The 13,566-nt window shown below is 39.3% G+C and overlaps 1 protein-coding gene across 16 annotated transcripts in view; it reads right to left on the bottom strand.

The window, feature by feature from the left end:
- The window catches only part of KIF1B (kinesin family member 1B), a 96,327-nt gene that overhangs the window by 67,086 nt on the left and 15,675 nt on the right, over positions 1 to 13,566 (bottom strand). For all 16 annotated transcript variants that reach the window (XM_040533592.1, XM_040533583.1, XM_040533575.1 and 13 more), the window contains exons 3-5: positions 6,092 to 6,168; positions 3,615 to 3,794; positions 1,384 to 1,449 (exon numbers count right to left, since the gene is read on the bottom strand). In XM_040533592.1, coding sequence (XP_040389526.1) covers positions 1,384 to 1,449; positions 3,615 to 3,794; positions 6,092 to 6,168 — 323 coding nt within the window. The remainder of the gene's footprint in view (positions 1 to 1,383; positions 1,450 to 3,614; positions 3,795 to 6,091; positions 6,169 to 13,566) is intronic.

Raw genomic sequence — 13,566 nt, 5'->3', positions numbered from 1 at the left:
CTCCACCCATGTGTAGATCCCTCAACCATTTCAAAAACCACTGGTGTTTAGTTAAAAAATTTTACATCTGAGTTCATAATCACTTTTAACATGACACATCAACAAAACTACCTTTAGAAAGGGGCAAATGACAAATGGTAAAAAGAGTCTCCTTACAAGTAACCTCTCTTATAAACCCCCAAACTAAACTTACGGGAAAAATATATATCTTTTCCCTGAAGGTAGGAGCAACTATTGGTTCTGAACTGCACCCTAGTCTTATTATACACCTGAGTCATCAGTACAATTATTCAAACAATGGTAGCTTTAAATCTGTATGCTTTGAAATAAATTCTGAAGTTAAGATTTCTTTTTTTTTTTTTTTAATTAAGTGCCGACAAATTTCTAAATATACGCAAGGTTTAAACATTTTTTTCTGTAAACCAATCTTTATTATGGGTACCAACCTACAAAGAAATATTACCAAGTACTGAGTGAAGAGAGTACCAAGTTACAAATGTTACCAGTGACAACCTCCCTGAACCGCTACACTAACAATAAATAAATAAATAAATAATGAAACTGTACTCCAGCCTGCCTTTCTATCTCAGACTGGGATACAAGAAGTATTTTGTTTCAATTAATCACCACCAGTATTATTCCATAACTATGCACCTAAAACTTAGCAAAAAGCCTGGGATATGAAACGAAACAACTCAAGGCATGTTTTAGGGACTGTAACTAACAAATTAAAACCACTCAGCCATAAAATGGTATGGCAAACAAAACAAAACAGCAGTTGCTGTAGAGACCAATGTAACCCATCTAGCCACAATTGTGGATACGAATATCCTCCTAAGCACTTTTCTTTTGTTCATACCCCAGACCTCCCTTCCCACCAGGTGGTTCATTCCACCAGTTTAAACTCAGCCTATGACCAAAAAACCCACACTTATCTGTAGCATTGTTTCAGTTCTGCTCCTCTACTTCCATTCTGTCTGCAAACTCATCTTGCTAATGGGAGATGCTAGGTAGGAATGAGCAACTAAACTCTTCTAGTCAAGTCTCACAGAGAATCAGGATACAAATTATGACTATTTTAATTGACAAGAAACATGTAATCTTCCATCCAGTGGTCAAAACATTATCTATGAATGCATCTTTTGTTTTTTGAGCCCATCATGTACTTGACAATTGCTGTCGCAGGTAAAGGTGCACTCATTTTCTGGTGGGGGAGAAAAGTCCTAGAAATATTTTACTTGTACTTTTGCATCCAACACGAAACAAAGAAAAGACAATGCTTTCAAAACAAAGAACTCAGCATCTTAATGCAACATCAAGAATGCTGCACCTAAGCTCAGTCTGATGACCAGCACACAAATATTGACTGATCACTATACGCACCTCTACAGAATATGACATTTCTTCATTGCTGTTGTCATTGATTTTCTCAAACAGTTCTTCACATAGCTGGAAGGAGATTAAACCCAAGACAGAAATTAGTTCTGAGTAGGAAGTAGTAACTACTACGACAAATCATTAACTTTGCACAGGAGGGAAGGGGAAGAAAAAGAACAGATTTCAACCACAAACAGCCTCACTAGGAAGAGGCATCATCTCAACTCTCTATCACTATCATCCAACCTCAATAGTTTATTTTATAGGGTACTACAGTTGTTCTAGGTTTAACCAATATTATTATAATGTACTACAAAATTAGAAAAATAACCCATTATAACATTAAAGCCTGTAATAACTGGAAGTGGAAGTAAGATTAAGCAAATATTAAAATACTTAATCCTCTCCTAGTCTCATAAAAATAGCAGTCTGATTATTTTTAAACTAACAACCCTGTGCCAATTCATTGGTGTGCTGAAGTTTCAGGATTCAGATTTAAATCAATAGCCAGATAGTTTCAAAATTCATTAACAGCATCTTCATATGAAGAATACTTCCGCTATCGGCATTCTACTACTTCGATAGTGCTTATCTACAAATAACTTGTGTGAGACCTCAAATTAATGTCATAAAGGAGAAAAATCAACACTTGGCAAGCACATGGATATGGACAGAGATTAAAAAGCATGAGCACATGGAGGAATAAGCACAGAAAGAGGTTTCTAACTTAGCTACTAACCACTGTATGGAAAATAATCATTATGATGAACACAGGCAATTTTAAAGCATATACTCAAGTATTCAGTCCACACATGGTTAAAGCATAAGATTTCGCACTAGAAACTGGCAGATAGAGCCAGGGATTTTTGCCAACACACCGAAATTTAATGTCACCACTACACCACTTCAAATGCAATTGTGCTGTATCCTCTCCATACGTGACAAGAAAGAACAGAGTCAACAAGTTCTCCCTGAACAGATAACTCATTTTGTTCCTTTATAAGGAGACTTCTCACAGTGAAAGTGGAAGGAAATGATTTTGCTTAGAAACTGTGGTAGATAACAGGAACGTGATTACATCTACAGGAATGTTACAGATTTTAGCAGTCTTTAATTTCCATTAGAGGTTACAAAAAGACAAATAGGAACATCAAGATTAAAACTCAAAGAATCTGAGCACTGAGCTGTTTCCACGGATTTAACTAATTTCACCTGTTATATTGATATATTACTGCAAAAGAAAAAATGGAAATTCTTACATGTAACAATAATGTCTTTCATCAAATCATCACTGCATAAGTGTACAAATATACTCTTCTAACATTATTTCAAGATAACCTATATGCAGCCTCAAATGGTACCAGAGCACTTGCTAAATAATTCAGCATACAATGCCTGTACTATTAACAGAAAACAATGACCTGCATTGTCTATTTCATACCCATGGCACAGGGTCAATGCCTACAGCAAACCTGTAGCAGAATGACGACTCAGGCTGTTCAGCACATTTATTAAAACGGAAATCCAACCTCAGATTTCTACTTTGTTGGAAGACAGTGCATTCCTCCATTGCCAAACTTAGTCCACTGTCAACACCTACACACCGAGGAAGGTCTGCATTTAGAACAAGTGGCAGCATCAACTGAATGCCAGTCCCTGTTTTCTGTGGGTGTATCTCAACTTCTTATATTTCATGGGCAGTATCAAAACCAACCTCAGGGGGCAACAACACTGGGCTGTGCTCAGAGGCCCTAAATTTGTTTCCCACAGATTTGATATACTTCATTTCTTACTGAGATAAAAGGTATTACTCAGTTTTTAGCTTTGGGAAATTCATTTTCACAAAAAGTTTCTGGCAAGTTCATCACCAGTATCACCTCTGGAATTCCTGCTGAATACAAAGTGCTCAAGTGCTATCCTAACTAGAGTCAGAGAAGCACACAAGAAACCTAGTGAATAAGACATCTTCATTTGCTAGTGTGTTGTGGAAGCAGAGACATTGGATGCAGAAATATACAGAGAATATATATATATATAAATAGAGAGAGAATTTATAGTACAATTTTAAAAAATATAACAGTAAATATTACTTGCATCTCTTTACTCTTTTTCTGAGTAGATTTCTTTCACTTCAGAAGTAAGCTACGGTTCTCTGTGAACTATCTCAATACAAAAGACTGTATCAGCCAGCAAGAATCTGAAAATGGTATAAAAATAAACCCCTTTCTGTGTTCTACCTGGGGGATTATCCCTGCTTGGCTCTCCTCCTGCTTGCCCATCATTGTGTAGGATTTCCCAGCTCCGGTTTGTCCATAGGCAAAAATGCACACATTGTAGCCCTCAAAGGCATGCAGCAACATCTCCTTTCCAATATCATTGTACACACGGCTCTGTGATGCAAAACAGGGATCTTCAGGCTGTAAGGACATGAAAACAGCATCAGAACAGACGTTTCTCACTCACATAACATTTCAAAAAGCAATTAGTTTTAATCTACTTCTATCTTCTGAGTCAATCTCTTAGGAAAAGGCAAACATAGCACATGTTTACACATTTTTCCAAAGGCAGTACCAACAAAATGACACTGACAACCATGGCAGGACCACTCCATCACCACTGAGGAAGCAATCTCCACAAGAAAAGAAACCAATTCTGGTTTGTGAACATTGTTGGAACTACTGGACATCTTTTGTGCAAGATCACTGCCAAACAGAATTCAAGGTGTTTGGAATGGAGGGAGTTAAAAGACAGAAGTAGAGTTCAGAGAGACAATACAAACAGAGAAGGTCTAGAAGCTACAAAATCCCCCAGTGGCTAGTCTTGACAAGGGCTCAGCAGGGCAGCAGAGGAAGAAAAGCAAAAGCTGCTTAGTTTTTTTTAGACTGAAGGTACATGCAAATCATTTTAAAAAATTTCTTGCAGCTTTCTGATTTCACTGCCTATAATCCAATCCAGATTTCTATTTGCAACCTCGCTAACTGTACTGGGGATTACAAAATCCTTAAGTATGAAAATATACATTTTTAAATTAGCAAGTCGCTGAACCAGTCAAGGACAGTGTATCAGAACATTTCTCTATGGTTAAACTCAAGGTTAGCAATAAAACTGGAATATAACACTGGGAGGGGAGGGAAACTACTTTAAAACACTTTGTCCAGGTAATAGAATGAAGCAAAAAAAAAATCAAGAAAAGCACAAAAACTTTACTACAGGTAGCTCCAGTGATAGAAATCTGAAGAAGGACAAAGCAAGGCATCACCTTCAAATGCTTGACTGAAAAGGGTGTTATATTTTGGATAAAGCACCACCTCCACTACTGTCTGATGAAAAGGAATACTGCTGCACATGCAATAAAAGAACAAATAATCTCAAGACATCAAAGAGAACAAAGGTGCCAGATCTCAAGGCAAACACAGAACCTGCTCAAAACAAAACTTCATGAACTGAACAAATGAATCCTCCATTTTTTATGTAGCACACATCAGGCACTCAGGCCCTGCACTGGTCAGACTCCAGCATGCAGTCACTGGAGGCAGTCCAAGACACAGCTCCAAGCATGGTACAGGATACAAAAATAGTGACAAAGTGGGATTTGCTGTATATGCTCTTTTTCCTGATGTCCTTTTCATCATTTTCAAATGTTTACCACGGACTTTCCTAAAAGTTATCACACTAATGAGAATCTATGCAGGAGTTTTATGTTGCACAAATGAGAACAGACTGCACACGTAACATACCATAGAAACTTCAATGTGTACGTCACTACGTTATTACTAAGTTAACATTCTCCCTTTTCACAAAATGTTGGATTTTAACATTAGTTGCTCCTGAAATCAGGACAAAAATTAGTTGTGCTAACATTCTCAAGCTAGGTTCAAGGTTTTCTTAGACCAGGTTCCTTTCCTTGACACAGTGTATCTGCTAGTTTTGAGTACTACTTATATTCTTAATATTCCTCCAACTGACCCCATAATCTATATGCATAGCTGCTCTGGAAATTAGGTCACTCAACAGGAAGATTCATGAAAAGAGCTGCACAAATCCAAATTTTTTCTAGGTTTTCTAGGTTTTCATCGTGAAAACATCATTCTGAGCAAATCTGTGGCCAACAAGATTGTCTGTCCATCCAAATTTATAAAATTAACAACTTCAAAAAATGTGACCCATTCTTTCTGTATTTTTGGAGGAAAAAAAGGCGGGGGGTAGATGGCAGAACACAGTCCTGCTTTAGAACAATTACTGGAAGTCAGCAAGACCTTAGTACTAATTCACAGGAGGGTGGGGCAGAGGAGTTAAATGACAAAGTTTATTGCTTTTGCAGCTAGTGGAAGCATAGGTCACTACTCTGCCTTTTCCAGATATGCCAAGGGAACCCAGACCACATCTTCTCTTGAAGTGCAAGGACTTGCAGACGAGTGAAAGTTGCTCAACATAGAAGTGAAGTAACTGTGGTTCACATGCATCCTTAAATATTTACAACAGGACACAGTTTGTGACTATTTTAAGTAATCTTCCAAATAGATACAACTTGCTATCAGACTCCCAAGAGCTTAGCTTCCCCCTCTCCCAGGCTTTTAATCTGAATGAGGGCAAGAGAGACAGTGCAGAAACATCTGACAGGGGTGGCATGGTCAGGAAAATAATAATAAAAAAAAAAGAATGCAGTTAAATCAAACAAATCAAGGAAAAATGGTTTTCTTCTGAAAGAACTTACCGATGTGTGGGACCAATAAGAGTAGTCAAAGCTGAAGGACTTTGGCGCTTCCTTAGGATTCTTTGGGTTGATAATACCTACAGGAAACAAAATTTAAACACTTAGCTAACTTGGCATTTAGCAACATAATTAATGAGCCTGCTGACCCTCATCTTAATCTGTGTGTGAGTTTTCAGAGAGTTCCCACACTGCACAGCAGTAATAAGATTGAAGCAATAGACTCGCAGTTTCCTAATACTATTTACATAAGCCTTATTTGAAATAAGTTATGGAAAAACATTCCTAAAAGGAATTGATGCTGCTATACAAAATTTCCATAGCAGTACATCTGTAATTTTTATGCTCTTTTTCTCAATCCCTTTAATTCTTTCAATATTTGATCCATACATACACATTCCCCGCAATTAATGGAAACTTTTCCAAATACATGTTAGGTGTGTGGGTGGTTTTTTTTTTTTTGTTTGTTTTTCTTTTTTCTTCCCAGCAATAAAACAGATTCCCATAACCTTTGCCTGGAAGCAATTAATACACAATAGATTCCAGTTGTTTTAATGGCATACAACACGCCTGTAGATTATATGTTCTAAGGAGCGTAATTTATAAGAACAGATCTTGATGCAGAAGTTAGTCTCTACTGCTCCTTTCTCTCAAGACTATAGTACTGGAAGTACTTACATTAGCATTTCCATCAGCTGTTTTCAAAATCATCCACACAATAAGGATTCTAAAAAGGCACGCTCATGAGGGTATCAAAATTAGATAAACCACCTTAGGTTTACACGTGCCCACTGCACCTATGGCAGCAATTTGCCTTTGGGAATGATATACTAATTAAGACATGCAAACAAAATCTACAAAGAAGAGACATGGTGACAGTCGTCCCAGGGAAAACTTACATTCTGATCCCAAACAACCATCCTAAACAACGAATGACTGCTTCTCACATATTCAGGCCACGAAGGCCATGGTTCTGGGAGATGGGAGCTTCTTCCACTTCTTCTGTCAGAACTAAAAATCCTAACACCCACATCTCTTGGCATTTCAAGCATTATGAACTTAACATGCTGCAGTGAAGTCTCTGAAAACGTGGTTGCAGAATTCCCTTCAAAATTTAATCACTCCACCAGATGCTGAGTCCCCGTGCAGGGCTGCTGGCCAAAACTACAGTGTGGAGGAGGGATCACTTTGTGGACTGCAAATAGCAACAGTTGCTACTCTATTTCTTGTGGTCAGCTCCATTTTACTTGGATGCACCTTGTGCTGACATTCTTGCTGTACAAAAGCTGACAGACATGCAAAGCCAACGCAAAATATGCTGTGCACCAGTACAGCATCACATGGCAAAAACACGTGCAGCTTTGGGTAGCAACATGGGCATCAACACACAACAAAGAGGTAACCTAAGCAGTCCTACACGGCTTTAGTTTCCCTTTGCTACTCTTGGCCCAACAGCAGTAAATCTACAGCACACAGGATTAAACCAGCTCTAAAGTGAACAAATCCCACAAGACAGCTCTCCCACCCCAAAGCTAAACCAATTCTCTTTCAGTGGATTCCAGGCTGCTACGATTTACAGCTTGTCCTGCTTCTCACTCAATCATTAGCAATCAAAGCTCTGGAAGGTAAGGAAGTCCTGTCTTGTACCAGGAAGCTCCTACGCAAAAACAGTACAAGAAACACCGTCTCCAAATCAGTTCGATGTAACATCCTTAGAGACAGGACATGATTTTCTTTCAATCATTTTGGGTTAAGAGCTCAAGGTAAAATTTAACCATTAGAAGCAGGAAAAAGCAGCAATAAATAGAACCTGTGCCTTTGTATTACTAACATAATTTTAAGCAGATACACGAACGCACCTCTCCTGGCCATAAATTTACATTCTTGCTTAATCTCCACAGCATATCATTTTAACCCAAACTCGGTGTTACGTTTGAGGGAGGAGTGACCGCTAGGGAAGGAGAGGAGTGACTGCCTCACTGGAACGCGCTGGCCTGCAAATGGGATATTCCTGGCCAGGCAACCTGGGAAGGAAATCCAGACAAGCAGAAGCCTTGCTACAGCTTTGCTGACAGAGAAACGTGCTTTTAACCCCAATCTAAAAACTCACCCCAATGCCACATCGGTGCAGTTTTATTCCAAGGTGCAAATTCAATCGCACAAGAGAGCTTTGATCTCGCCTTATTTACCCCACAGAACGACTGAGCTGTCTCTATAGGATCTACAGCGGAATAGCAAGTATTCAGTCTTTTCTTTTTCATTTTTAACTTCATTGTCTATAAACAAGACGGCCACTCCTCCTGGCCAAGGCAAAGCTGCATTTATTCTCTCCAAGGAAACGAGAGAAAAATTGCATCCTAAGCTTCTACTGCGTCAGGAAACATTACAAGCAACAGCATAAATTTCAGCATTAATCAAAAATAAGTTTGATGTCAAAATACAAACATCGTACCAATTGTTTAAAAAATGAAAATATCTAGGTTATTTCCAAAAAGAAAGCGAGGAAGCCAAGCATTTAGTCAAAGCAACAACTAGTTTTTCACTCAGCTGGCTGTGCATATAAGGATGTTGACCACCCATGAAAGACAAGATCTGCAGTGATGCAACACGCTTAGTGTCAGGACATGCACTACAAGCTTGCCCTTACAGCTCCATCCTACTGGCTTCAGGTTTAAATTTGATCCATCACATTCACGAAGAGACAAGTTTAGGTTCCATGGTTTATGCTAGTGGTTCCCCTCCAATTTTTACTTTTATTTATTTTCTTTAGCTTCTCTGAGCTCCCTCACATTAAGTCCCGTGTGCAGCTCACTGTTCTGAAAGCTACTTTCTAGGATGCACATTTTTGCAAAGCGTATCCTGAGAAGCATATTAGGAAAGGGAGATCAATGTGCAAGAAGGCAGCTCTGTCAGAGGTTGGGAATGCAGCTGCCTGGCCAAAACCTTCCACAGCAACAGGAACAGGGTAGAGGAAACCTCCCGGCTGCCAGGAACTCTGCATGCTGTCCCTCGCTGCTCTGATCCAGCCACAGCCTTCTCACTCAACTTCAAGTTCAAGCTTCAATTGTTTTTATCCCCATTCTGGTTTCTTACAGTCTACATCCTCCATCTTCAGAATCACTGGTTTAACAGAATTCTGTCTGTCTACAAAGGAATCCAGGAGAGCAGAACAACTGAGAAAATATAAGATTACAACCTCAACTGATTTCAAGCGGACCAAAGCTCTCTTCTCTTACAGCACTGAGCACCAAGTGCGTAACTGCTAGCATCAGTCATGTTTGATATGGTCTGAACTTGAACCAAGTGGCTGGATACATAACAAGGTGAGATACAACGCCTGAAAGAAGATGGTGAGGCCGCTAACGAACCAGGAATTCAAATTAACGCAGCTGACCTAGCTTGAAGGTGTCTATTTCACCAAGCATCATCTATGGAGGGACTTCTTAAGGAAGCTTGTGGATACGTCTGAAGAAAATTAGAAGACTTTCTGTAGTACAGGTAAGCTTTAACCTCAAATATCGTAAGCCAAACTGAAAAAAGCCAGCATGATCGCGCAGAAATTAGACTGAGCGGGCAACATTGATTTCACACACCATGTTACTCAGCAAGCCACGTTTTCAGTTGAACAAGGAAACAAATAGAATTAACAAGTAAAAGGATTGCTTCCAGGGTCTTCAACACTCACAAGAACAGTAAAAGCTTTTCAGTTATTTTGTTTGGTTTTTAAACCACGCAAGGCCAAGACGCATTGTATTAGTAAATCATGAACTAGGTCATCATCCATCTCCTCACACCACAGCAGACTCACGGCATGGTACACAAGCTAATGGTTTAATTACAGAGCCTCAGGAAATGAGAAAGGCAATAAGGCAGACGATCACAGCAGGAACACATTAATGGCCTTTTTATCTTACAGAATAAATTTGTTTATCTGATATTTCAAAGGTCCAACGTGGCAATTAACTTTTCTGTTTGCAGACTGAGACTAACGCTTTGTGCTGCAGCTATAATTAGTTACCGTCAGCATGGCACTGTAGCAACTTTGAACGTTGGAGCTAGCCTAAGCAGCCAGTTTCTGAGAAATTCAATCCCTTTTTCAGGCCCCCTGCTTTACTAAGAGCCAGCTTCTTAGCTCATTTGGAATCTTTCAGCTTCCCACAAGTTCAGGTTTCTGCACCAAACAGAAGTGGCAGAGGTATTCTACCAGATCACCACCTTATACCACTGCCATTGAAGGTTACATACAACTCTATTTCACATATGTGGAAAGGATAGAACAAGTTGAAGATGCTGTTTTCTGACTTCAGTGATTAAAATCTCTTCTGGGATCAGCAAAGCAAACTCTGGATTAATGGTCAGCATTTCCCTTTGGAATGAAAGGCTGAGAAAAAAGCATGGGAATATTCGTGTTATAAAAATACCCTGCAGCTTGTTGGTCTGGTTGAGGGAAATAAGCGTCCACATCATTGGAGGAGTCTTTTTTGTTTTTACATTTGAATTTTGAATTCCCCCAAATTTTGAGTAACAGGTTTCACCTTCAGACATAATATTCAAATCAGTTTTCCAGCTTTGTAAGAAAACAGAATAGGTAAAAATATCAGATGTCAAATGAATATAAAATTTACATAAAAGTGCACAGTGTGAATAGCTCTGTAGCATTACCATTGAATTTGATTTCGTTTATTTAACTGAATATATCAACATTTATACTCACTGCCAGCCCAGCCCAGACATATAAATTCTACAGAAAGTAGTCTTACATTTTAAAAGCTTCTTTCTCCTTACAGTTATATGGTAAACCATACAGAACTTCTTCACGCTGTCTGAGGTGCCTTTAAGCAGTAGTAATCCATATACTCTCTGAAGCTCAAGTTACTTAAACAGCTCTATTTAGCTATTTAACTTTTGTGGGGTTTGTTCTGACACCTGTACCTAGAAACATCTAGGAATTTTATGTAGCGTTGACCAAAAGGTAAGGAAACCAACAGTTTTAGAACCAGCTTCTTCACAGCAAATAATCTAAAGCTGTGTATCATTACATAAGCAAACATTAGGTTATCCTGATCTCTTTCGTTAACTTTGATTTTCTTAAGTATGCTATTAAATGATAATATACAAGTCAGCAGCTGTAATTTCAGGCTTTGTACTTTGTACGTATAACTTGCCAGAGACTGGTTGGGATGTGTAGGGAAAATATATGCAACTAAGTCATTTTTGCAGACAAATCACCGTCACTGAGGAATCAGAGCATAAGACTCACAAAGAAAAATCAGAGCTCAAACACAATGACAGTCTTCCAACGCAGCTCACAGGTACTGCTCCCATAACAGGACAACTTCCAAAAGCAGAAGCGTGCTCCAAAGCTTTTGGAAGGTTAGCATGACTTTCCTGGAGTCTGCTTATCAAAAGAGATCCTGTGCGATTACACAATTGGAAAACTGCAGGGGCAAATAAAGGATAAAAAGCGACCTATGGCCCGTTACCCAGAATATAAGAGATACTCATATAACTCCTGTTCCCACACTCCCTCAAACACAAAAGAACAATGCCAGTTCTGCTTCTCTACTTAATCAACTGATACAATACAAATGACAGACTTTTTTTTCCCCTCCTCTCCAGGCTACTTCTTCATTTTCCGATGCAGCTGATCTGTATGGATAACTACAAAAAAAGAACTTTTTCAAAACAGAACAGATGGCTGGCAATGCAGATTTAGATTACAAGATGCAACCCACATACTTTAACCAATTAGTCCTTGTAAAGGAAAAGCATATAGTAGGAACAGTACTGACTAATAAAAGATAAGAAGAAAGCTGAAGCACAATCAAAGGAATTATAATTTTAGATGTGCAGTATCAACAACAAGCCTATCTCCACAAAACGTTTGATCCTACATGCCCTCACTAACAGGTAACTTTGTTTCTTGGCACTAGGCACTTCCACAGCCCAACCTCTAGATCACTCCTTGTTCCTTAGGTAACGTTTTCATACCACCCACCATCTGCTGGATCAGCCTGCACAAAAATAACATACACCATCAGCCTTTCAAACCTATAGGATCGAATTCACTTCTAGTTTTTAATTTTAGCAAAAGCTGTTTGCAAGCTTTGACAGAGAGCTTCAGTATTGAGATGGTACTCTTATATTTTCTAACATGTATTATTTTGCATTCCAATTATCATTTTAGGATTATTATTTTTTTTTGCCTTACAATGCAGTTTTCATTTGTTGAAGTTTATCTCAAAAAAGCACACATCAAATAAACACTTAATTTTACAATTGTAACCAGACTGCAAGGCATAACAGAGAGCTGATACAAATTTCTAGCCTTCTGTGATACTTTCAGTTAGAAGCAGCATTCTGTCTCACTCCTTCCTAAATATACACCCAAACACATCCCCACTTCAGGCCTTCATTTCTGGACTTACACTTCCATTCCCCTTTAAAGCAGAGTAAAGAGACAGTGGGAAACCTACAGAGGAGAAAGGGGGGCGGGAAGGCAAGCTCATCCAAGATCAGCCCCCATTTGTACTCCCATCTACTCAGCTGCATCAATATTTTTGTGGGAACAAAGAATAAACAAAGTTCCTTCCTAACTGCTTAAATCTCATGTCAGTTTATAAGGGTACTGAATTTGCGGTTCAAATATCTGCTTTGATCCCAAGCAGCACTGCTCCTCAGCATGCCATAAATCTTGCAGGTTAGAAATCACCTGCAGCCCTTTGTCTGGGGATACAAGCAACGCTCTTCACTCTTTGAATGGAGACACAGGATGCAAAGCACACAAGAGGTAAGAACTGAAAGTATTCTCTTACTCCTCACTGCATTTAGCTCAAGTCACTTGATTCAACAGCTCCACCTCCCCAGCGATCAGAGTTGTGTTTCGGGGCACGCTGCCATCAGACACGCCACATCTTAGTCGCTCTGGAGGGTATTCCAGCAAGGTACCGGCTAACTGCAGTTTGCCCTTCAGATCAACACTGGCAGACAGAATTAACTTGGGCTAAATCCTGGGATTAGCTGACACACAGTCTGTGCAGGGGAGGGAAGGAGACTGACAGATTAATATTCAAAAAAAGCAGCCTCCTATCAATTGCCGTTCAGAAGTAAAACCCAGTAATGGTGGAGGCCGGGTATGGAGCTGCAGACACTGAACTTCCATCGTTCTGCAATGCAGTCTGCTTTCTGTCACTTCCCTCTTCCATCCCTGTATCCCTGACCATCTGTCAATGCTAAAGGCGCAAACCCTCCTTTATTTCTACATACGAAATAGAAACAGTTCAAATGACGAGTTTTCACCTAACTGAAGAGTTCCCACCAGCCTCAATAATTCTCCTAGTGGTAGCAGTAACCTACCCAGAGCACACGTTCCTACCAAATGCCAGCACACATTAAGAGATAACAGCTAGCAGAAAAGGCACAGTCCTGTCTACAGTTTTGTCCTCGTAATTATTGGTAAAGAAACAGGCAGAAGTTGA

Source organism: Cygnus olor, chromosome 21 (assembly GCF_009769625.2).
Source record: "Cygnus olor isolate bCygOlo1 chromosome 21, bCygOlo1.pri.v2, whole genome shotgun sequence".
Lineage (NCBI taxonomy): Eukaryota > Metazoa > Chordata > Aves > Anseriformes > Anatidae > Cygnus > Cygnus olor.
The sequence above is the reverse complement of the archived record's forward strand: the minus strand, read 5'-3'. Positions and strand labels throughout refer to the sequence as shown.